The sequence below is a fragment of the Anneissia japonica genome, unplaced genomic scaffold (assembly GCF_011630105.1).
Source record: "Anneissia japonica isolate Jap-2015-1 unplaced genomic scaffold, ASM1163010v1 scaffold1792_len1028045_cov167, whole genome shotgun sequence".
NCBI lineage: Eukaryota > Metazoa > Echinodermata > Crinoidea > Comatulida > Comatulidae > Anneissia > Anneissia japonica.
In genome coordinates this window covers 93,882-119,313 of record NW_022742319.1, presented here as the reverse complement: position 1 = coordinate 119,313, position 25,432 = coordinate 93,882, and the positions used below count along the sequence as shown (strand labels likewise).

The following is a 25,432-nucleotide window of genomic DNA, read 5'->3' as shown; positions in this document are numbered from 1 at the left end:
AAAAATAAAATACCCAAGGATTTGAACGGAAAACCTATAGCTAAGACCAAGTCAAAATACCCATGATCTTGGGTATACCCAAGCACAGTGGTCACGTACGCAGTATACTCTTTTGCTTTGTGAAAATGAGTACGCCGCGATAGCCTCTCATTTTCACAAAGGAATACACTCAGCTGGTTAGCTAACAATATGAAAATTTACATGCACCTGGGAAGAAAGGTGCAATCACGTTCTGTTGCCTAGCAAACGTCTGACTGTAGCGTGTGGGGGTGTAGGGGGAGGGCGCTAGCCTACGATGTACCGTACTGTGTATCAGCAGCGGGGGACGATGAAGCATAATATTTTATACAGTATATTAATTCTTATAAGATGGGCACCGCACCTGCATTATGGGCACCACTACTGTAGGTGTTGTTATATTTTATACATTAATCCTTAGATGGGCACCGCTACTGCAGGTGTTGTTATATTTTATATAATTATCCTTAGATGTGCACCGCCACTGCATGATGCAAGTTGCAACTGCTTTGCTGCCGCCAACGTTTCCATAGAACTATCGACACCGTCTCTCAATAAAGATACGATACAGTTTTTTCAAGAAAACTATTAATGGTATTATATTTTGTTTTATTAATAATAATAATTTTGTTTATATTTGTAATAATTTATAGCGCTTATAAATTATTACTTTTGGTCGCACTGGCTAGGCTTAGATAGGCCTAGTAGGCCGGCCAGTCTAGGTAGGGCGTGTTGTTAACTCCTACCCTACGCTAGGCTTGCTAGGCCTACCGCATGGAGTAGGAGGAGGCCCTAGCTAGGCTAGCTAGGGCTAGCCCCAGGCTAGCAAGGGCTAGCCCTGGCGGCTAGGCGTAGGGCTAGGCCTACGCTAAGAGTACACAAGGCCTAGACCTGTAGTAGTATAGTATTCTATGTCCTTGCTAGAGCTACTACTACTGTACTAAAATATGGGCCTACGCTGGAGCCGTAGCGCCTCTTTCTATCCTAGGCTAGACTAGGCTAGGCTAGTTTGTGTCTTTACATTGCCATTGGAAGTGGATATATTTACGTGACTGTAAATAAATCAGTAAACTATATATCTACGTGAAATAAATAACGCATGCGCAGTCATACTTTAATAAACTTGCATTGTTCACTCATGGAAATTAGCGTCGGCCCAAGGGCCAAGCCTACAACGAACGGCACAGATTTCATTAAAAGCATAATTTTGTTTTTAATAAACTTAATTTAGTTTCCTACTATAGTATGTAGTTTAATCATTAAATATATTATTAAATCATTGTGTTAACTTTTCAAATAAAAGTGATATTATCAGCTGGAAATATTTTTGTTCTTGTCATTTTACTTGCGTCATTTGAATGAAAAGTAAAGAATATGCGTCTGTTTTCTCTAAGGTATTTAATCATTACGAATAAAGTAAGACAAAACAAATATTTTTAATGTTTTATACTAACAAAAACAACATTGGCAATTAATTTCAATGAAATACCATGCTGTGCATTTTTCTACAAAATGGATGCAAAGAGCTTGTGGAATAAACAGCCTCACTTGTACGTTGTGGTCATGACGTGAGTGAAAAGAATACAAATAGGCTTATTTCCAGCTCATTGTCAAAATAATTCAATGATTTATTTAATGATTAAAGTGCATACTACTGTACCAAATTTTATTTGTTTAATAAGAACGGAGAAATTATAATTATCGAACGTCAAACCCTGTTGTAAACTGTTTACAAAAATTCATTCAACCAATTCAGGAATTCCCCATGTTGCTTTGCCGTCGACTCGATCGTATGTTGTTGAATAATGGGTTTTTTTTATAGACCAGAAACTTCTTTGTTTGTACAAAAACATGTTTGCTTTGGTCAAGTTAATGTAATTTAACATGACTATAAACACTACACGTTTGGGAGATTTGGAAACTTGCCAACAAAAGGGCCTTAGCAAATCAGTGCCGTGGTGAGCTTGGGCACCGTGGCTTAGGCCGACGCAAATTTCAAGTCCTGAAAGTTTAACCCAACTTGTACATTTAACCAGAAGCAATAAATTTACTTCAAAAGAAGCCCATCATCTCGAAAAGAAGCCCATCCAAAGTTCTTAAAAAAAAAAAAAAAAAAAGCAGTTTCATATTTTGTTACATTCTTTCTTGGTTTAGTTTCATTGATATTTTTGATGTAGTAGCAAATTACTGCATAAAAAAATGATTAGATACACTTTACCTACCAGTGGTGGACCCAGGAATGCAAAATAGAGGGAGGCGGCCTAGGGAGAAACTTTCACAGATGGAGAGATTTTACCACCTCAGCCCAGCCATGTGTTGGGATTGAGATAAGGAATTTCATGGTTATTGCACTTCTAAATTGCTGGAAATGGCAGTCTTAGACTTAAATTTGCATATTATTTTCCTTATTTCTCCATTTTGTTTTAATAGTTTTGAAAATTTAGTGGGGCCCTGAGCCAGTATGCCCCTCCCAACTTTTTGTCTGCCACTGCCTATTGGAAAAAGATAATCTCATTTGTAAATCTATCAATTAGTTAGTTGTTGTTTGTTTTATCCAAAGGATGAAGACCTAGCATAGTCATGACTGGGGCTATGATAGCAGTGGTGGAGTTCTCTCCAATGAAGAACTGCTTCATCAGCCTCCCAGCATCATGGGCTAAAGATTTATCACAAGTTCAGGTAAACTGTAGCTTTCTTATTTAATTCTTCAGTGCTAGTAATAAGTTGTAATTTTATCTGTGTTCTCAATTTTATTCAATTTTTTAGTTTTGGGTTTTCTAAGTATGGGCAGATTTAGAAAAAAATCATCCAAAATGCCTCAGAGGTTATTTTCAGGCATCGAGAAAACAAAATGTTGTGAACCCGCTAACCTAGTGTTGTCTCGATCGGCTCCACTTTCGGCTCCCCCCCCACTTTTCAGACAACTCTGGATCCGCGCCTGCTATGTATGATGTTATCTTGTGAATGCACCAATCTTTATTGTGTGCCACCGATTTAAACATGTGTGTTCAAATAAATATTATGCTATATTATATTATATAAGAAAAGTAATTAGTTAAATAAACAAAAAATTATTATTTGCACAGATAACGATTGTTCACAATGGAAATCTGATTATTTGATATAGACTAGAAATCATAAGAATATTAAATTTTAAAACTGTTTATATTCTGTGCCATTGGTAAACAGTGCTTTTATTTTCTACTTTAAAATTTTATTTGTGTAGTTTCCTACATTCCAACTGGAATGGGGTGATAGCAATAAGGCTTATGTAAGCTGGGCAGGAGATATTACAAGGCACAGTGATTCCAGAGATACAGAGGTGATCCAGTTGAATGGCTTATATGGCAACAAGCTTGGACTTTTGCATGGACAGGAGGTGTGTTGGTTCATCATTGTTAATAGTGTTCTGCCAAGTGAAGGTCCCATGTGACAGTCTCCAGTACACCCGGTTATCTGCATCCCTCTTTATCTGGTGGTAACTCCTTCCTTCCTCAATGTCATCTACCATCATCATTCTTCTTCTTCCACTTGGCCTTTTCCCTTTAATTCTTCCTTCTATCACATCTGTAGGTGTGGTTCACATACTTTCTAATTATTAACTTTGTCCGTCCGCTTGATGTTTGCCAAAGCAAAATTGGGATGGTTGCTTTTTATGGGTGTTGCCCTTAGTAGGAATTGTCCAAATGTCGTTTACTTAGATCAGTTTGGTAGTTTTTGAATTGTTTATTGTACTTGATAATGTTTTTTTAGGTTCTTGTGCAGTCAGTGCAGCCTGTGTTGCCGTGTAGCCAAGCAGCAGTTGAGCCTGCGTCATTTGATGATTGGGAAATACTGGTGAGTGAACAATAATAATAATATTAATTGTGGCAATTTGCACGAGCATCACTCATCATAAGCAACGAATGCTCATTCTACTTTACAGTATCAGCAACATAAAGCAGCAATGTTAATGTTATAAGTTATAGGTTTTCAAATTATTCTTAAATGTCTCTATTGAATATGAAAGTATCACAGTTTTCGGTAAACGTAGTGGTAGAAAAACCCATAACTCACAGCTCGTCATTTTGCTGAAGGTCAGCAAAAACATTTCTTTATTTTTCTAAACAACTACAACAACTGCAACAAATTTCTGTATAGAGGTTTGGTTGTAATAGAGCAGTATGTGTGCCAAAATATTTAGCTTTACTAAATGCATCACCCTGTGGCAGAGGCAGATCCATTGAAAAATCTTGGTAGGGGTTGTGCAATGCGCGAAGCAACGACAAAGAGTGAGGGCGGTGGTGCTTGAGATTTTTATTTGGAAATGCTTTAGTCCAAAATTAGTCTTGGAGTACTGTGCACCCCTCTTTCTCTGTTATTTTCTTTTCTCATTTTTTCTATTTTTTTGTGTGTGTATGGTGTTCTAGGAAATATTGGAACATGGCAATTTTCTAAAAGAAGTAAAAAAAATGTTTTTTTTTTATAAATTACATTACATTTTTGTTGTTGGTATTCTAGGAACTAAATGCAAGTTATGTTGAAACCAATCTTCTCAGTCAAGTTCGTGTTATTTGGCCAAACCAAGTTTTGCCAGTTTGGATCGGCAAGAAGATATGTATATTTATTAAAATAAGTAAGTTTTATTCAGCTTTTATTGGCTTTCTTGTCACATTTGAATTTTAAATATAATAGTCTGTCTGGAGTGCCTATCAAACTTAACATGTGCATTTCTAACAAGCAAACGTTGTGACACATAAACGCACATGTTTGCATGGTTTAACACCATCATGTTGTGGGACTGTAACAACAATGTCACAGGATTGGGGTTTAGCCAAAAGGTTTATTGTAAATGGGAATATTATTTTGTTGACAAACAAAAATTGATATTATGGTATCTCTATTAGATATATCATAGGCAGCACATAGCTGAATTAAGATTACAAAATATCTAAAGAAAATGTAAATGAAATTGAGTTAACAAGATAATTTAAAGTATATAAATCACTGCCAAGCCAAACGACAAATAAACAACACATTTTAACAAAAATCACACACTGAACAAAGAACCCGAAGGACAAGTCATAAAATTGAAATTGAAAAGTATGTATTATTGCAGTTTTATTGTTATTGTTATATATTATTAATTATTTATTATTATTATTCAGTAATATTATTTTGCTGTAAAGGTTACTAACCTAACACCGGGTCTTCTCTAGAGTCCAAGAATGAGAGGGTTATAGAAGTTAAATATTTTACACACTCATTATGATTTTAAAGATAATTTTTTTTTCTACGAGTAGTATGTGCAGTACCCATTAGGACAGTCTTTTAATATTCTCTGAGGTTGCTGTTTCCTGGTATTTTGTCGATATTTTTTTATTGTTAATCAAAAAGCCTCTTGTAACATTATATTTATGTATGTTTATTCATTATATATTTCTCTTAACTTCAGGTAGCATTGAGCCAGATGAGAAATGCATTCGTCTGGAACCCTACACAGAGCTGGCTATCATCCCAAAAGCTAGATCGACAAGTTCCCACTCTACAAGCCCGCATACTCCTATAGCATCATCAACTGACAGGGTTACAGCTAGTTCCGGTCTAAGCTTCTCTACTGATTTTAACATACCAAAAACTGTGGGAGAAGGGAGTTGGCCTCTAGCTAACACTGAGAGTCCATCTAGCCTAGCCTCCATAGATGAAAGTATGACATCTGGCTATGTTAGTGATTACAAATCTACAAGGAACTTTCCTCATTACAGAGGCCAAGTTAGTGAAGCATCAGAGAATGTTGACATGAATGAAGAAGACCCAATAACTGATCAGGAACAGGACAGTTCTCTTCCCTGGGCTTATCGTCTGTGGACTTACATAAAATCGTTTGTTTTTACTGAAGACTCTGGAGAGAGCGCTATAGAACAAGGGAAGCTCTCACTAGACAAAGAGAGGCAAAAAGCCATAGCAACAGAGCTACTCAAAGATTGTAATATAGTTGCACGGGTTCATCCATTAGTAGAATCCTATGAAAAGTCCGTGTCAAATAGTAAAAGAATGGAAGGTAATGAAACAGAAGTTACTGAGAACTCTTATTCGCATTTGATGCAACCGACGACTGTGTACCTGTCGTCAAGTGCTGAGGGAGCCCTCATTGATCTGCCAATAGACCCAAGCAGACAGAACAGCTTACCTATCCAAGAATATGTGAGTTTTTATGCAATAATAACCAAGTTGAAATCCCCTAAAGAACGTCAAGAAGAGTTGAGACAAAGACAGAATTCAAATTCAACAAAGATTAGCAAAACCAACCGTGAGAAAACATTGAAAACAACTGATGATGTAAACGTTGAAGGCGTGAACAAAGGCGAGGAGGAACCAATTTCAAAATTACCTGGTATTAACACAGACTATGCTGCTGTGAGGGTGGTTATTAACAGCCAAGATATTCAAATAAGGCAGAGGTCGTCTGGCGAAGTTTCGCCATACATGGTGCTTGATGATGCTAGTCCCTGGACGCTCCAGATCTCCGACCTTCTTCGGCGGCAGCTGAGGCTTGCAGTTACAGCAAAGGTCCTGATTCGACCAATCACTGAATCACCAAGCGTTATGCAAGCTATGACTCTGTATCCATTATACCGTGTGGTATGAAATTCTCTGAAATTGAATTTTCTATCTGATCGCAAGTAGACCCTTTTTAATTCCAGATCAGAGCATTCTATTGAAAATATACAAATTGATAATACAAATTGATATATAAATTTTTTTTTCCATAAACAATTACTATCGATGATTGTTTTTTTTATATATATTAGCAAAGTGAGTTAACACCTGCTGTAATTGAGGGCGCTTTCCACCAGTGGTTGTCTTGTGTTAGCTGTATGATTTGGCCGATACCAATTTGTGGGGGTAGCTCACTCTTGAAGTTTCCCGTTCCAGGTTGTGATGGTAAGATACAATTACTTTATAATAAATATGACAGAGTATAATTGATGGGATGACAATATATGACACAAATGTATATGGTAATAAATAATAGAATAATATAACTCCAAAGTGACAATAACAAGAAGTCAACAAAGTCAATCACAACTATGAGCTATGTGTCTGGCTTAGAGGTGATGTCCTGCTTTCTATACCATAGGCCCCGGTTCAAAACCCGGCTAGTCATTTTTTTTTTTTTTTAGGCAAGACTTTTTTTCTTTCCTTGTTTTGCGTACCTGTTTTTTTAAAGATCATCGGAGGAGGAGCAAATAATTTTGCCAAAAACATTCAGGAGAAAATAAATATAAAATTGTATTGATGAATGTAAAATAGGATGGTTAAAATGCTTCAAATTTATATAATTAGGAAGAAATAATAATACATATTTTATATTTAGAGATTTCAAGGCAGCAGAGGGCATAATAAAAATAAAGAAAAACTTCTTTTTTTTTTTCTGAAATTTCCACTTTTCGTGGCGGCGGGTGCGCTAATTGAACAAAAGTAGCAGGTTCGCTAAACAAGTCATAAAAAATGTCTTGCCTTAGTCTGGTTGCGAGACTCCTTAAATAATCTTCACATTGTTAGTGGGGCGGGTAAAGGCCAACTCAGACAGCGTCGTACGACGCAGGTCAACGCGATTTGTTTTCGCGTCAGGTCTGTGTGAGTTAAACGCAGACGCAATGGTTTGCGTCGGGGGCAGTCGTGATGTAGAATATTAAACATGTTTAATATTTCTCATGACGCCGTAAGACTGTACCCAACAATGAATCGCGTCGGCTTGCATTTTACGACGCTGTCTGAGTTGGCCTTTAGGAACATGTTTATATGTTTGTAGTTAAATCAGGTGGACCCATTCCAAGTTTCTAATTATGACAAAGAATAATTACTATTATTATTGTAATTTTGCACAGTATAATATTCCAACTCCTAGACCATATCATAAGGGCCTGCCGCAGTAATAGCGCTGCACCCAATTACTCACGAATATTTTTGGTTTTTCTCATCAGGTGATCAAGAAGAATTCGTCCTCACAATAAATGCAGAGCAGAATAACTCGGAAGCCAAACAACAAACTTACTTCCTTCTACATCCTTTCATTGCAAAGAAAGTCAAGTGTGCAGTCTGTGAAGTCGCCCTCTGTGATACTATGGCTAGTCTTCCTCCCAGGACTACAAGTCAGATTGACCCTGTAGTGGCTGGATTCAGACTAAGAGATCTTGGGTTGGTACATGTGTATGAACTACCACAAATCATAAAGTTTATTCATTATAAGAATACTATAAAGCACAGGTGGGCAAAAGTGGGGCCAAGCAGTGGTTTTATTGATTTTTATTGCCTGTGAAAATAAATTAACCCTATGTGTGTGGCCTGCCAACCATATTTAACTAGAAAACCCCTTACAATTTTGAGTGCACCCCTCAGTGTTGAATCAGAATATAGAATTCACTTGGCGCTCCGACCCTTTTTTTTATGCCCACCTCTGCTATCAAGTGTGATAATAACACTGTAACATTGGTGTCATACTATAGTATGCACATGTGTTAATGTATTTATTTAGTGCAACATTATAATCTATTCAGAAGAGCCTCAACATTTTGAAAAACGGCCAATATCTATAATGTTATTTTACGAATTCAAAGTTATGCCCATCAACATACTCAACATAAATATATATATGTGAAGACAAGCCAATTACCAGTCACTTCTCGCAAGTCCTGTTTCAGAGATAATGCCAAACATGCTGAAATGTCAACATTTTTGAAATCTATTTTATTACACTAAACTAACCTTTATATATCATGCTATGCTGCTTTTCTCCTCATTTTCAATATTAAAACTAAAATTTTTAACGATTTGGTGTTGATTTCTGCCTCAGAAGTGCCCGAAAAATGATAAACTTTGAAGGCTGATTTCTAAGCTGTATGTTTAAACTCCTGTAACTTCTCAATGAAATGTCGGATTTAAATGATTCATTTACCATTTTATAACTCTCATTTTACTGTTTAACCATGTTTTAATAACTAACAATTTTTGCGACGAGTGACTAGTTTGGCTTGTCTTTGCCACATATATTATCAAGTAACCATAAAATAACTACATGATGGCTTAGTGTAACAAAGACCATCTCTAGAACAAGTCTTGTTATAAAGCTTCAGTCAGATGGTGTTCATAAATGGTAAGAAATTCCACCTTCTCAATGTTCAATGATTTCAAAATAAATCATTTACATCAAGGTGATCTATCTTTTGACATCTTTTCTTCCAGTGGTGTATCAGAGTTGGGCCAATCTGGTCTGAACCACATCAAGACCTCACTAGCTATCAGGCCCCTGTCCCGGCAGGTATGCTCTGGTCTACCTGGTCTTCTTCAGGGTGGTTTGATAATAACAGGGCCAAAAGGCAGTGGGAAGACTACACTAGCTATGGCCCTGTGTCGGGAAGTTATGTCCTGGCCTCAGCTTGTCTATGTTAACGTGTTGGAATGCAAGCCTTTGAAAGGTAATTTGTTTGTAAATGATTGAATTATAATATCCTTTTCTCATTCATGTCTACAATAATGTTTGTGGTATATATTATGTCAATCAGTCATCAAGATTTGTGCGCAAATCCTATGCTATAGGCAGCCTACATTATGTCAAGTAAGAAAAGAAAACTGAAGAAATTGTCCGAATAGTGGATTGGCGATTTCTATATCCTGTGGTTTATTATATGTGGGACATAGCAGGGAGCAAGAATGTGGTGATATGACATGATTTTTAACTATTTCAGTGAAACTTCTTTCTCAGTAAATATTTAAACCTCTTTATGTGCCTTAGTACCTCAAAACTACTCTAGCCATTTATACAATGTAGCATGTGAGGCTCTGTGAACTATGACACCTTAGAAGTGGAGTTGTTTGTAGTTGTGATCCAGAATAACAACCGATAGGACTCGAACCTAGAACCCTGAGATTTGAAGTCCGGCATCAGTTAGTTGTGTCACTCCTATTCAATACTGTATTTGTTGATTTACACTCTCTTAAAGGCAAACGGGTTGAGAGTGTCCGTCGGAGATTAGAGGAAGCTTTCAATGAAGCTGCTTGGAGGCAACCATCTTTGATTCTACTGGATGATCTTGATCAGCTGACAGGGGCCCCTCTAGGGCCAGAGCAAGAGATAGGTCCTGATGCACTGTACAGCATGAGACTAGCTGAAGGTTAGTAACAACAACACACACACTCAACATTATGTGGATTCACCAATCACCGGATAGAACTATAATAGTATAAAGCGTATCATATCAGTTCCTCTCTGCATTTCACATTTCTCCGGCCGTTGGATTAAACCTTAAGAAAAGACATAATATGCTCCTTGGGGGAGAATTTCATAAAATTGCAACAACTAATTGACACATTCTGCTAGGTTGGTCATGTGATATATAGTGGGTACCAGTTGTAAACAGGCAGCGTGAGTGACGCGCGATAATAGGAACATGTGTGGCTTCTTCGGAGTGTTTCTGCTGTAAAACACATATATTTAATGTTGAATAATGTTGGTTGGAATGCCAGTAACTTTACCAAATTGATTGGAAGTTTAAAATTGAGGGTTTTGCCATAATGGTTTGCTAGTGCTCCAAAAGATACTGGTCGCAAATATACAGATTTTTCGAGAAATGCTAGGCCTAGTCCTCTGCATATCTACGGCCTGTTTAGGTATTCACAAGAGTCTTCGATCCGCGATTCTGACAAGCTACAATTTCTAGGCCAGCTAAAGTTTACGAAGGATGACATAAATTCCAAAGCATACAAAGCACATTGAGCATTAGAATAAGTACAGACACTATGTTGAACAATCGTAGTGCCTTTCCTCGCCAGTTATTTCCCACGTTAATTGTCGGCGGTTGTTTTGGCAACCATAACATGCACTTTCCTATACTTTAACACTGATCGCACTTTAAATTCTCCATAGTAATATCCACTATATATCACGAGACTGGCTGTAAACAAGCCTCGCCAAATGTGTCTATTAACACACTGGTGTTCAGATCTACTAGGCACCAATTTGAGTTTTTGATGATCTACAAAATTCCACAATAGCTTGGAAATTGATCAAGTGAAGCTTATCACGTACATAGAGCCCTCAATTTCATATATTTCAAATCTGTATATGAGGCTTTAAATATTAAGTAAAGTTGTTATTCATTAAAACTTAAACTTATTACCCAAAATATATTTTTGGATATTTAAGTATCAAAGTTTTAATTTCTCCACCTTATCTTCTGTTTTTCCCTTTGTCTTTCAAAGATAGAAACTTGATGAAAACGTTAAAAAACCTTTAAATTCCTAATCAAGATTCAGTGGACTCCTAAAAGTCACTAGACTACTTCAAAAAATCAGCAGATGCTGTAAACTAGCCAACAAAGATTTGTAGGCCTACTATTTGCCCAGCTTTACAGTAGAATTATAATACACTTGTATTTACCAGGAGTAGAATAGACACAAAATCATTACGTTGTATATCTGTTCTTATACTATTAAGTGTTGAAAGATTTGATGTCAGCTGAAATCAGGCAAGGCACTAGAGTTTGTGTTCTGGCAACCTGTCTCACCAAGACTTCACTTCACCAAGGCCTAACGTCATCTAGAGGCACACACTTCTTCCAGCACTGGATAGACATTCAGCCAATGGACACGGTGAGTTGTCTCCCCTTAAATTTGTATTTGTTAATTTCTAAAATTCATGGTGTTGCAATTGAAATTAGACAATTATTTTTTCTAAGTAACAGTTTGTTTTGTCCTCTGTTTCCTTTTTCCAAATCTCTGTATAACATATTAATGTAAACTGTAAAAATGTTATTATTTGACTTGATTTGATTCAGCTCTATACAAACACATTTTAAAACATGATTATCATTTTCAAAAAATATTACATCCAATTTCAAATTACTGTTATTGCTCTCATTATTATCACCATCATTAGGTGTATAAATTTAGATGTGTATTAGTTTAATTTGATTGGTTTTCCCCTCTTTAATTTTTTTTTTCATTTACAGACAAAGCGGGAAGAAATGCTGTCATCAATGATTCAATCCAAAATGGAGATTGACCTCCAAAGCCTTGATGAACTTGACCTTTCTGTCTTAGCAATGAAGACCGAGGGATTCGTAGCAAGAGACTTGATGACAGTGCTGGAGAGGGCGATACATGCAGCCTGTAGTCGAGAAATGGTTAATGGAAGTTGGCCGAACAAGGCAAACCAAGGTATGCCGTTATAAATATGTAGAGTTGGGAGCTGGATGCTGGTCACATTGCTATGTCATGATTCTTTAAATGTTTGTCTCTCCCCATCCAAAAGTATGAATTGTTGGGAGACCTGGTAGGATGTGAATAATTTAAAAGGTAGCTGTAGGAGAATAACCGATAACTTGAAGCATCATTGTGCTGAATTGCACATGGGCATAGTTTACGACTATCTAGCTGACTTAAATAGGTGCCTGTAGTAGCAATGGGGTAACCCCCTACACTTCTGAAAGGTACCTTGGGTTCCTTAAATTGCACACAAGCCAGAGAAGACATTGAACATTGTTCTGCCAATAGATCCCTGGATAAGAAGCAGATTCAACCAGCGCTATTGTTAAGAGTGTAGTTAGCAGTGCCCCTGCATTACCGCTTGTAGTCATGCTGAATTATAGATGGCACCAAAAATTCTTTTCAGGGAGCATAAAATAAAAACACTGTGAAATAGGGAAAAGAGCATTCAGTAGTTTGATTGTTACTGTAATGTTATGAAAGACATTTAGAGATGGGAGGGTGCTGTTACTTTCACCATTTACCTTGATTTTTTTTGGTTAATTGTAGTGTAGTTTAAATTTAAAAGAGAGTGTGAGAGATGTATTTGACATTTAGAGGAACAGTTTTTTGTTTATGTTTTTCGATTCCCTCTGGATATGCCACTAATTGCAGACTCAACATATATGGTATAATGGACATTTTATAGCACTATTTGTTTTTTTGGTGTAGATTCATCCAATGAAAACAATGGTATAATCCTGATTGAAGAAGATTTTGAATGTGCAATAAAAAACTACACTCCAGCAACACTACGGGATGTTCCATTACACAATGCAGGGGAGTTGGGGTGGAAAAATGTTGGAGGACTAACAGAAGTCAAAAAGACTTTGATAGAAACTTTACTTTGGCCAGCAAAGGTATATATACTTGGTACAATAGAACATGTTTTTTTTTATGATCCCAAGATTTGAAAACCATTTGTACTATCAGTTATTATAAATTGCATAAATTTATGTAAAAACAGAGTGACGAAGAAAAAAAAGGAAAGAATGAAGGTGATATTTAATATCAGGACAGAAAATAGTATTTGCTGTTTATGCAAAATAAAATTGTATTTTTCTCTCTCTTTTGTGTTAATGCAGTACCCACAGCTTTTTAAAAACTGCCCATTAAGACTGAGGTCTGGTTTATTGCTGTATGGCCCTCCAGGAACAGGAAAGACATTGCTAGGGGGAGCTGTTGCAAAAGAATGTGGCTTGAACTTCATCAGTATAAAGGTAAATTGAAAGAATACATAAGGCAACTATAATTGGCACTAAAAGAATGAATAAAACAGTACATTGTGTATTTCAAAAGTGTTATAGTTAAAACAGGTTTTCATTTTGAGCTCCAGCTTACAATAACCAAGGCCATTTGCTGTCAACATACTGTATATAAGTGAAATTAAATTAACAATATTATTTAGTGTTAATTAGCACAGATAATATTTTCTCAAAAAAATGACTGCCTGTGTGTTGTGAGGTGCCTATGTAGCGTTTCTGCAAAGAAAGGCGCTTTATAAATGACCTGATTGGATTGGAGTATAAAACCTCTCTCATAGTAAGCAATTGTGATATTATTTTCAGTTAATTTATCAAGTTGCTTTACCTCAACCTTTTTAAAAATTGTTTTCCAGGGCCCAGAGTTGTTAAGCAAGTATATTGGGGCGAGTGAGCAGTCTATTCGTGACCTGTTTAGACGTGCTCAAAGTGCAAAACCTTGTATTCTCTTTTTTGATGAGTTTGATGCCCTAGCACCCAGGTATATTGTGATTATGTTTTTTTTTCTAGCAAAATGTTGTTTTTTTTGTGTCTAAGCATTCATCCTGTTAAATTGAAGAATGTTCATATTTCTCAATGCTATACAATTTTATTGTTCGATAGGCGTGGTCATGATAGCACTGGTGTAACGGATAGAGTTGTCAATCAGCTGTTGACTCAGCTAGATGGTGTTGAAGGTTTAGACGGAGTGTATGTAATCGGAGCAACCAGCAGACCTGATCTCATTGATCCTGCCCTGCTACGTCCAGGCCGACTTGATAAATGTCTTAATTGTCCAATTCCAAATAAGGTATACTAGCTTAGCTAGATAATTTAAGGATTTTCGAAATCGTTATGAAACTTTGTAAAAAATACAGGAGCAATTCTGTGGTTACTTATGTTACATTTTGATCAACCAATGTTAATCTGTGCTTTGTAGGATTTAATTTAGTTTTTTTGTATAATGATGTCACCCAAATATGGCCATATCACATTTATTTTCACATCAAATATGTGAGGTCTCACCGCGAAATGAGACGCATGGTTGGTGAAATATTCACCAAAACAGGCCAAAGTCAACATTTTAACAAAATTTTGATTTTAATGTTTTTTGAAAAACTTGGTACTTATATTTTATGATTGTATACTTTGTAAGTGAATTTTCTTGCCAAAACAGTGTTCTATGCACATATTCTGTAATTCTAGTCATATTATTTGTACAGGTTTGAGGCTGATTTTCTCATAACATGGTTCTTATACTCCTAAACTTTAAATGCTCACATCTCTGGATTTACTTATAGTAGGGAAGCCATTCAAAGACCAAATGAAAGCTTATAATGTGATCTACCTCAATAAATAATAATAAATAAACTCAATTTTTGAATTTCTAACCATGAGACTCATTTTGTAGTGGGACCTCACATAGTCAGGACAGTGCTTTACCCAATATTATAAATATTACAATTGAAATTTTAAAAAATCAACAAATGGTTTATGTCACCCTTTAATTTTAATTCACCGACAAAATTTTACTAAATGCTGCGTTTTTTGGGGGTTTTTTTAAACTTTTTTTGCCTTTTTAACATTTAGAGCAAACTTTTTCTATACCTATGGAATGTATATTTTCTTTGTTAATTTTACATAGTAGGATGTGTAATAAAGATCAAAAAAATTGATTGTAATACTGTAATACAATTTTTATTTTTTCCTCATGTCCGTCAACCTAAATATAGGAGCGTGTGGTGCTATGTGTAAGGTGTTGGACTTCTGATTTTGAGGTCAGAAGTTTAAGACCGATGCTCATCGCATTGCTTGTGTCCTTGGGCAAGGCACTTTACTAACGTTTGCCTCTCTCCACCCAGGATTATAAATGGGTACCTGGTAGGATGGTATGGCATTGAATGTATGGGTTGTGCGCATTCAAGCGGCAATGACCAGGGATAATCTCCAGGGAGTAGAGAAAGTTGCAGAATGTGCGGATCTGCCAATTCAATATTAAGTGACCAGGAAAATAATGATGCCAGCGCCTTGTATAATTGATTTTCAAATCTGCGGATTGTGAAAGGCGCTATATAAATTATGGCTCTATAAAAAAATAAATAAATAAATAAACAACTAAACAAACACACACATATTTGTTTATCTATTTATTTATGTAATACCAAACTATGCTAACATAAATTTTTTTTCCTTTCATTGCAGACTGATCAGCGTGATATTCTACATGCGTTGTCTATGAACATGACCCTCGACGATGACATCAACTTTGACAATATTATCGAACATTGCAAGTTCTTCACTGGTGCCGACTTAAAAGCTTTGCTGTATAATGCTCAGCTAGATGCAATCCACTCCCAAATAGCGCCCTCAACCAAACAATTAAGCAGCGAACGTCTCTCACCGCTTCACATGAAGTCGTGTCGCAGTATGGAGGCTGACGAATGGAAACTAACATTCCTAGACAGTGCGTCGTTCGATGATGGAATCACTCTCCAAAATCGCGCTGCTATAAGTAAATCGCAAGTTAGAAAAGCTTCGGTGCCGAGTGATCCGGATGTCGCTTTGAACCCTGTGGTGGAAAGCTCTGGGTCTGATTCAGATTCTGCTAGTTTTATCCGTCTGAGCCAGAGTGAGGAAGAGTACAGTAACTATGGTAACAGTGGTAAAGGCACACCACCAGGAAAGCATACACCAAGTTTAAGGGATATCGCAGCTCTTAGGCTTGAAAGGTCACCTCCGCTTGTTGAGGTTGAAGGTTAGTTAATATTTTTAATAATTTAGTGTGAATGCTCAATGTTTTTTGCCTCTGATATAATTTTGATTTTCATTGTAAGCAAATCTTTTGATGTTTTTAAAGTACCTTTAATGTAAATCCTGAATGTTTAAGGCTTTTAAAAATTTGAATTTAAATATTTTTCATGTTAATACTCTCAATATTTGTCATTGTTCAAAAATTGTTGTAAATATCATTTTAATTCACCATTATGCTGCAGTTTTTTATATCTCAATAAAGAATTGAAATAAAGAATAAAGAATACAGTATATAAATAAGAAATATTTGTTTTTATAATCTGGATTTAGATATGTTGGAGAATATAGACGAAGACCTGTTTGACTTGCAAGGGCTGTATCCAGAGAGAAAACAGGAGCAGAGGCTCATATACATGCCAACATTGCGAGACGGCATCGTGGACATCTGTGCAGAAACGCAGGAGAGAATCGCTAACCAGGTTGCATTAATAAGGAAAAACCACCTAGAGAAAATGTCTGGTTATCTGGTAAATCACACTTTTGTTTATACTAAGTAATAATCAAATTTTCAAATGTTATTGAGGGGGAGGGGCCTTTTACATACAAAAATAAAAAGGGAGAAAAAAATTTAGAAGAGTTAAAGGGAAAATAGAGGGGAAAAAAGGAAGTGTACCCATGAGTTCACTGGTAGAGCCAGTAGTGGGCGAAAGGAGAGCTCGATTATTTTACCACTCGCTAATTATGAACTTTCAATTGATTGACGATGAACACAACGCAATATCCTTGGTGCCGATTTTTTCCAACGATTTCATAAATCAGAATGTCAAAAAGGGCAAAAGACGGAGACCTAAGACGAGTTTTTTTAGTCATTATTACAGAATGTAGTACCCAGCTAGAACAGCTATCCATGCTCAGTGGCGTAAAGCCTATGCGCTCTTGTGCGGCGCTCCGCAGGGCCACTAACGCTTACAGACCCCTTCAATGCCCCCCTAGGGTCTTTGCTCTATATCAACCAGATTCAAAAGGGCTTTGTTGATACATAACAGCATAATGTGTCACGGTCATCGACTGTAGGACATACAAGATAGTATAATACATACTCCAAGTATCGAAATGCATGCCATCGTGCCGGGATTCAATATTTCGACATTAATTATGTCATCATCAGGGACATATGTCGTATTAATTCAGTGCGAGTGGGGTGCCCAGATGGCCAGAACCCCCCCTTCATTTGTTAAATTTAAAAAAAAATTGAGATAAATATTCAAATTTTAAGTCTGAATGAGGGCGTGTTTCCAGGCATTTAGAGGTGCCATAATCATAATTTACTTGGCGACTCTCAGTATAGAATAGACTATAGATCCTTGATTAGACCTTTGCAACGCCTGTGAGTGGAGGGGTGTCTAAGGAATGAGAGTGCCATTTCTGAAAGTCTAGAGGAGCCTATTCTTAAAATGTGTTCACCTCAGCCACAACCATGATTGGGCTGAGGTGTGTGTGGACTACCTATTGCCCCTGAAAAGTCCCTGTACATATGTTTATACTACAGGGAGGAAACAAAGAAGAAAATAATGATGCACCTGAAAGTCATGTGGTCAAAATCAGTCAATCAAATCTTGTGAAAGCTGTCAACTCCATGAAGCCCTCAGTGTCGGCAAAAGAGAGGCAACGATATCAACAAATGTAAGAATTTTTATATGCTAATAATAAAAAAAACAAAAAAAAAACACTGACTTCAAAATGATACTATTTGTTTTATTCTTTGACTATTGTAACATATAAAAATTGATAGCAAGTAGCGGTCTAGACATTCAATTGAGCTCAAATCTTTTACACAAGATCCGTAATAGTGCCCTCTATTTGATTATACACACACAAAAAAAAAAAACATTAAAGATGGATATTTCCGTCTTTAGAGCTCAAAGTGTTAAGGACCAGAATTTTAGTTGATTAATCCACTTGTTGGTATATTCACAAAAATTGTAATAGCGATGGTAGGTATCGCCTGTTGGGGTTATGATGTCATTAAAATATAAATAACAATAATATCAGATGTATTGTCCCATGCAAAATACAAAAAAAAAAATATATATATATATATATATATCATTTTGGAAATCAACTTTTTCATTTTGAAGCAACATAAAAAATATCAATCTGAATATAGAAACTATTGTACGTAAAAATGTTTATCCCATAATTTTGGAGTGAAAAACGATAGAAACACTTCTAGTCAATGGAAATGTTTTATTTTTTTTATAATATAATTATGCCTATATCCAGATTTAAAATCAGGGTACATATTTTTAAAATTCAATAATTCCTATACCCAAGTTAATCACTTGTACTGTACTGCAAAATGAGCAAATTAATTACAAAATTATTTTATTATGATTTTTTTTTGTCATTTTCGGGGACAATACAAATATATAATATTTTTTTTTTTATGTTGATAAAAGTCCAAAAAACACAAGCCCTGAAACCCCAACATTTTCAAATCTATGTTTTTGTTGATTTTTGGGGGGGCATAATTATTTTATTCACTCCCAAGGAGCATGAAAATACCAGTAAAGTGTATAAAAATCTCCTTTCAAGTTTAAAACATTAATTTTGCACATTGCAAGCTTTGATATTAATATTGTTTGTTTGACTTTCCTTCTAGTTGTCAGTATACCTAGTTATTAACAACATAAACATTTTTTTCCTTTTGTAGTTATGAGTCATTTGTGAACTCCAGGGGTGGCAACTTCACAGGACAAGAAGGCATCACTGGTAAACGTGCCACACTTGCCTAATGACCAGCAATGTCAAGATTAAGTTTTTAGCAGTTCCGTCCTCGTATATTGTTTATGTTGTTTGCGATGATACATCCTGCAAAGGACTTCAAGACCCATAACTGCAGGATAACAGAGGCTGTATGGACCTGTAATGCACCGGAGTACCCCCTACTCATCTCAAAAGATGTACAGTACAGAGTTCTTTAAAGTGCACATGAGCCAATTGTGTACACTGGTTTATAATCCTTATCCTAGAAGACTTGGTCGACCACCAGAACCATAGACAAGCATTTACCGTTTGTACCAGTGCTGATATTATGACTGTAGTTTGCAGCTTCCCTGCCTTAACAGCTCGGCCATTCGACTTTTATCTATGACTTTAATAATTCATTAAATCTATGTTGTCATTTTTCGTTGAGAAAAATCCTGACTGAACTTTATAATTTGGAATAATGTACAGTATTAACTAGTAAACCATAGTTACACTCGTAGTACAGTATTTGAAATCCACTCTGAAAAGTGATATTTTCAAAATGTCAATGTCTTAAATATTTGTGTAAAAATTATTATAGTTGGCAAAATGGATGCATATATTTGATAGGATTGCAAGAGTAATGAACAAATATATTTTATGTATGCAAGTAATGTTATTAATGGTTTTAAGAAAGCCCTTAAGACTTGCTTGTTACTTATAGCACTTTGATCCATTCTCTGACACGACTGTCCCCGACACAGACCAATCGTGTCTGCGTGTAAATCGTACAGATCGGGCTGTACTGTGCACGACACTCTTCGAGTTGCCCTTAAGATTGATAGGCTGTGAAGTGGTCCATGTTATGTGTCTGGTCCAAGCATGCTACGAGCTTCAGACTTTGTGTAGTGTTAAATTATTAAAAAGATATAATTTAATGTATCTTAATGATTATCAACAACTAAAAGTACCATGGTTCTTTTTAAGGGTATTAAAACATTATTCTTTGAGGAACAGTGTGACTGTGCAATCATATACACAAATTTTTAAATTATTTTCATAAATGATGAGTGATGTTTACTGAGAAACTGCCCTTGAGTTCAATGACTAAATACAGTATTGTAGAAAAGAAAATTGTTGGTAAAATGTGATATGCTGAAGAAATACAGTTAATAAAAATACAATGAAACATTTTATCCTTTGTAAACAAAGTTGTTTATTTCAAATATTTACAAAATTAAAAATGCTTCTTTACCTGCATAGCCTCCCCATGATATAAGTTTTTTTCTGAAAATTGATAAGTAGGAGTTTGAAACCAATCAAACTTACCAAGCTTTAGTTATCGTGGTAACAAACAATAGCAAGAAATACTGTATTACAATTTATTATTTAATTAATTATTTAATAATTATGCAAATGTACAGTTAGCATATTCATACACATACCAAAAACAAGATTCCATCGCTTTATTGCTATCTTGCATTGTGCCAAATTTTAGTTACCCTGGTAACTAGCACAAAGTTCCTGGTTAGTGAAATATTAATTACGCATATGAGCAATTAGCATATTCACACATATACTCCAAAATACTCAAAAATTTGTTTTTGGTGGTAACAAACAATTTACTACTAACAACAAAAACACTGGAAATAAATTAACATTCGTTGATTTTATGGATTGGCAATTTCTCTCTATTTTTTGTATGTCCTTGTTTTTTACTATGTTGAACCATGTTTGAATGGATGCTAAATACATGAAAAAGAACACAAGTTAGAACCAATGGAAAACAGGCAAAAAAATAAATTGCAAAACTCAAAAATTGTGACTAGGATAGAGCAGTATAAATGCTCAAGGCTATAATAAATAATACCGTAGTGCAGTGTAATGTTTCTCCATGGACTCACATAGCTTTTGCTTTCTTTTTTCTCTTTTTCTTCTTTTTTGACTTAAATTTCTTAGGAATGATTTTAACTTTTTCTATCTTGGCTAACTGGTACTCTATTTTTATGGGCGAGACAGAATTTTTCATGTGCTTCTTTTGCTGTTCACTAAAACTCTCCTCACTTGACCTCTTAACCCCTAAGGGCAGTGGTTCAATATGATCCACTTCCTGATTTTTCTGTGTCTTGGATGATGTCCCTTCATCTCCAGTTTCTCCCTTTTTAGAGGCTGTTCCTTGAACTACTGTTCTGGTAGTAAGTATATCCCTTGGATGATCTATTTTGAGTTTTTCTAGACTAATTTTGCCTTCTTGAAGCCAGGGTAAATTTACTTTGGGTGTTTTCTGTACAATCAGCTCAACAAGTTCCTCAAATACTGAGATTTCACCACTTGTTTTCTGAAAGGAAAAATACAAACAAGCAAATAATGCTAATGGTAATCCTTGGCCATGTGCCTATAAGAATAAAATAAAAAATAACACACATTTTATTTTATCTGTGCACAAGCAACAATACTGTACATTTCAAAGACTGCAAACAGTACAAAAATGTGCACAGATAACTTTAGTTACAATTATTTATTTATTTATTTATTTTTTATTTATTTGGTATAAAATACTCAAAATGCAACAAAGTTTGAAATACTTTTGAGTTTACAATAGGAAAAAATAAACATCAAATCACACACAAAATAAACACCAAACTTTAGGCCAATCAAATCACTTCAATCAATACACATTAATAAATAATTATAAATCTATATACATGAAAATTGTTATTACAAATTGATTATTTAAATATATATGTACAATTACAGACTTAAGAAATTGTTTGTAATATGAGTTAAGAAATATTCAAAATTTACTACATAGAGACAGTGCTGGAGACCGCACTAGTTGGTGGCCCAGCTGGGTGCAGGCCCAACCATTGGTTAGGTGATACCTGGACCAGCTGTCATGGTAAAATCTGTCGGGGAAAATTTTTAGTAAAATCACTTTCTAAGTCCGAGACAGCTAGTTTGAATGTGCCATTTCAGTGATGATGAGAGGTGAAAGCCAAGTATATTCACCTCAGCCCCAGCAAAGGTGGGGCTGAGGTAGGTGTGGCCCATTTGGTGGAGAAATGTTGATGCCACGGCTGCAAAGCTGACCTTAAATCCAATGGCCATGACAGTGTTCAGATTCAGCAATGGTGAAATAATTTCACTGAGTCTGAACAGACATAAAGCCGGTGTCTCTCTCGTGGCACTCAGCGTCAACAGGTGATTGGTCATGTGACTCGGTTTTGTTGAACGACACACAACAACACAACGAAGCAATCCTCTTTCAAGACCTCTTGTAACTTCGTTAATACCAATCAAAATCTGAGATCTAAGCAAACAATTCATAATTACTTTTAGCATCAGAGATGGCTGCTGAAACATGACCTTTAAACTTTCTGGACAGGATATTTCTGCATTTTTCAACTTTGTCATTCTCTTTGATTCATACACTAGCGCCACAAATATATTTAATTTTAAAATTTAATAAATAGTGAAAATAATGGTATTGGATTTTATCATCACCTTAAAAAGTAAATCAAATTTTGGTGAGGTTTTTTAAGCAGTTTTCTCTAAATTATTTTTGGAATATATCGCAGATATAGTCAGGTGTTGTTTAAAACAAATAATAAATGAATGTTTTTCATACATACAACTGGAAAGATTATTCTAATTAAGTGATAGATAAAATTCCAATTCTCACATATGAACATATTTTATTGCATTTCCGTCATTATTTGTAAAATATACACACTATAATTTCCAATTTTGTTAATATTTTACCTTGGGTTTATATTTTGACTACCTTCTTGAATTTTTGTTGCATGCTCACGATTCTTCCGACCCCTTGATTTCATTCTTGCAAGTTTATCTTTTAATGGTTCAAATGTTCTGAAGTAAAACATATCAATTGGATTAGATGTTAATGTATGGCATTTAGTATTTTTTCAGATACCGAGATGATTCAACAAATACTATATTCAAGGTCTTCATTCAGATTCAGATAAAAAAAATTACAGACAGCCAAAGGCTGTATATGAATGTATTACAAAAATAGCTATACAGTTAAAAAACACCAAAATTTAAGAAATTCACAACACAAAGAAAAAAAAACCAGGGATAAGAAGCACAGCACCAGACATAAAACCAAATTAAAATGAAAAAAAAAAGGAAGAGTTAAAAAATGCATGTAAAAAACACATGAATTAAAATTGAATAAAAGATTACAAACACAATTTACGTAGACAGCCAAATTCTTTTTTCTTTTTTTTTTTTGGGGTGGGGGGAACTTTGAGCCAGCCAAACACAAGAATTACCACATGGGCCAATAAGAAGGTCCAAGGTTGCCATGAGTATCAGGCAAGATAATAAAATATAAATATTTTTACAAAACGGAACTAACTGGAACCAAGCAAACGTGTCATATACGGTATAGCAGAGTTACAAAATCTATTTGTTCTACATTTTGGAACCTGCAGGTTATTAGAGTTACAGAGGTTACGACCATGTCGTGAAATATTAGACGGAGGTTATACATACAGTGTAAATAACGTAAGACTATTTTATACCTTATTTGGCGAAGTTATTGTTTTAAAGATCGTCAGAGGAGGGCAGAAAAAAATAAAAATTTTGTTTTCTTATTTAGGAAATAAGTTTTGTCAAAAACGGAGAAAATGAAAATACAAATGTTACAGGGTAGCAACAGGCTAGTTGAATGTTTTAAATTTATATAATTAGGATCAAAATATACATATCTTATTTTTGGAGATCTCAAGGCAGTGGCAGATGTCATAAAAATAAAAACTTTTTCTGAAAATTCCATTATTTTTTGTGGTTTTGGGTGTGCTAATTGCTCAAAAATAAATTTTATTTTTATTTGAATAAGGTATAAAAAAGGGTTTTGCTTAATTATTATTGCTATGAGATATGTTTTGGTTTGTTTCCTTGTTCTTTGTCCAAAATTAAATAACATTCGTAATTTGGAGATTTTGACAGGGAAAAAAACAAGCTTTTCATCTCAAAAATTGCAAAAATCATTGTTCCAAATCATTGACGCAAATAAATAAAATTACGAACTAATTCCAAACATTTATAAAGAAAACTGGTTATGAATTAATAAGTGGTTTTATTATTTATATAATTACCCTGTATCAAAATCACATTTTTAAATTCAATAATTCTATGCTCAAGTTAATTTTGTATGTTCCTGCAAAATTAGTAAGTTAATTCTTTTTTATAAATTTTAGGGGGCAATATATCTTAAAAAACACAGAATAAAAAATAAAAACTTTTGATTGAACAATGTGCATTTCTAGACTATACATTTACCTTTGAATGGCATTCAGTATATCTTGTGTTCCTCCCTTTTCCAGCAAAGGCCTATAGGGTTTTCAGGAAAAAAAAAATATATATATATATAATATACGTAATGATGGCTTATATTTATAATTGTCTGCAATCCCTAGTCTCCGGAACTTGCGGGAGTCTCCCGGAAATCAGGACGGCCTCCTGTTGAGAAACCAAATCAGATTGAAAGCAACTGATATTCACATTTTTTGCACATTTTATAGCGGAACAGCATTGTGCTAGATTTCTCTCAATCTCAGGATACTAATAAATAGCACAAGATGCGACAAGACCTCAGAAAATACTGTAGGCCTAGGCCGAGTTTAGCCTGTAGGCTATATTATAGGGCCTAGGCATAGGCCTACAGGAAAATGAATCAGAATTAATGCCGAATGGACAACTTATGAATAAAGTGATAAAACGCTAGACGCTTGCTAATCAAGCACTAACAAGAAGAGTTCCCCAAAGTAAGCCTATGATAGATCTAGGGCCTAGCTTAGGCTTAAGTTAAGGTCCAGGCTCAGCCCATTTAGATTATGCCTGTCCTAAAGGCCTAGCTGTAGATGATAGGTTTCCTCCATGGTTGGCCTGCTGTTGTATGTAGTTTGACCTAGCTAGGCCTGGGCTTTCCCAGCTCGGCCCTAGGTCAGCTTTGTTGAATTACCATTCTACGGGGTAGGGTGTACATAGAGTACTTTTTAGGGACACGATGTTGTTGTCGTCTACCATCATCAGCAGGTGTAGAGTCGTTTCAGCCTGGGGGTCTATTCGGCCCAGGTCGTTTCGGCCCTGAGTCGTTTTGGTATTTTTAATTTTCACGCATTTTTCGGCTGTGGTGTATAGAGCGCCGAGGTGCGGCCGCGAATAATAATTTAATAGAACAAGGTGGCTATATAAAGCATGCAGTATACCGTTTGTTAAACATCAAACTTAGGTATATTACTGGAACATTATCAGATATTAACAATTCTTTTCAGTTATAGTATTTTATTATTATTAGGTCTATTATTATTATTATTATTGTTATTGATTTGTTATTATTATTATTATTATTAATATTATTA

General features: G+C 35.3%; 2 protein-coding genes across 2 annotated transcripts; one reads left to right on the top strand and one right to left on the bottom strand.

The window, feature by feature from the left end:
• The first annotated feature begins 457 nt into the window (after positions 1–457).
• Positions 458–20,303, top strand: LOC117119087 (peroxisome biogenesis factor 1-like). The gene is made up of 20 exons (XM_033263896.1): positions 458–612; positions 2,579–2,697; positions 3,245–3,397; positions 3,772–3,855; positions 4,519–4,633; positions 5,453–6,639; positions 6,810–6,942; positions 7,986–8,199; positions 9,244–9,476; positions 10,002–10,172; positions 11,495–11,649; positions 12,009–12,216; positions 12,976–13,163; positions 13,389–13,523; positions 13,922–14,046; positions 14,169–14,355; positions 15,747–16,299; positions 16,626–16,822; positions 17,845–17,978; positions 19,009–20,303. The coding sequence occupies exons 2-20, from the start codon at positions 2,599–2,601 to the stop codon at positions 19,088–19,090; spliced, it is 4,353 nt and encodes a 1,450-aa protein (XP_033119787.1). The 5' UTR covers positions 458–612; positions 2,579–2,598; the 3' UTR covers positions 19,091–20,303.
• A 339-nt stretch (positions 20,304–20,642) lies between these two features.
• LOC117119086 (ribonuclease P protein subunit p38-like) lies at positions 20,643–25,235 on the bottom strand. The gene is made up of 5 exons (XM_033263895.1): positions 25,033–25,235; positions 24,351–24,401; positions 22,806–22,913; positions 22,134–22,353; positions 20,643–21,381 (listed from the first exon to the last, which is right to left on the bottom strand). The coding sequence occupies exons 1-5, from the start codon at positions 25,098–25,100 to the stop codon at positions 20,944–20,946; spliced, it is 885 nt and encodes a 294-aa protein (XP_033119786.1). The 5' UTR covers positions 25,101–25,235; the 3' UTR covers positions 20,643–20,943.
• Positions 25,236–25,432: the final 197 nt, after the last annotated feature.

Coding starts and splice junctions, on each gene's coding strand:
- LOC117119087 (XM_033263896.1), top strand. CDS start 2,599: ATGACTGGGGCTATGATAGCAGTGGTGGAGTTCTCTCCAATGAAGAAC. Junction 11,650..12,008: donor ACATTCAGCCAATGGACACG/GTGAGTTGTCTC, acceptor TTTCATTTACAG/ACAAAGCGGGAAGAAATGCT. Junction 16,300..16,625: donor TCCGCTTGTTGAGGTTGAAG/GTTAGTTAATAT, acceptor ATCTGGATTTAG/ATATGTTGGAGAATATAGAC.
- LOC117119086 (XM_033263895.1), bottom strand. CDS start 25,100: ATGATGGTAGACGACAACAACATCGTGTCCCTAAAAAGTACTCTATGT. Junction 22,914..24,350: donor ATACTGAATGCCATTCAAAG/GTAAATGTATAG, acceptor GTTTTACTTCAG/AACATTTGAACCATTAAAAG. Junction 21,382..22,133: donor TCATGGCCATTGGATTTAAG/GTCAGCTTTGCA, acceptor TTTTCCTTTCAG/AAAACAAGTGGTGAAATCTC.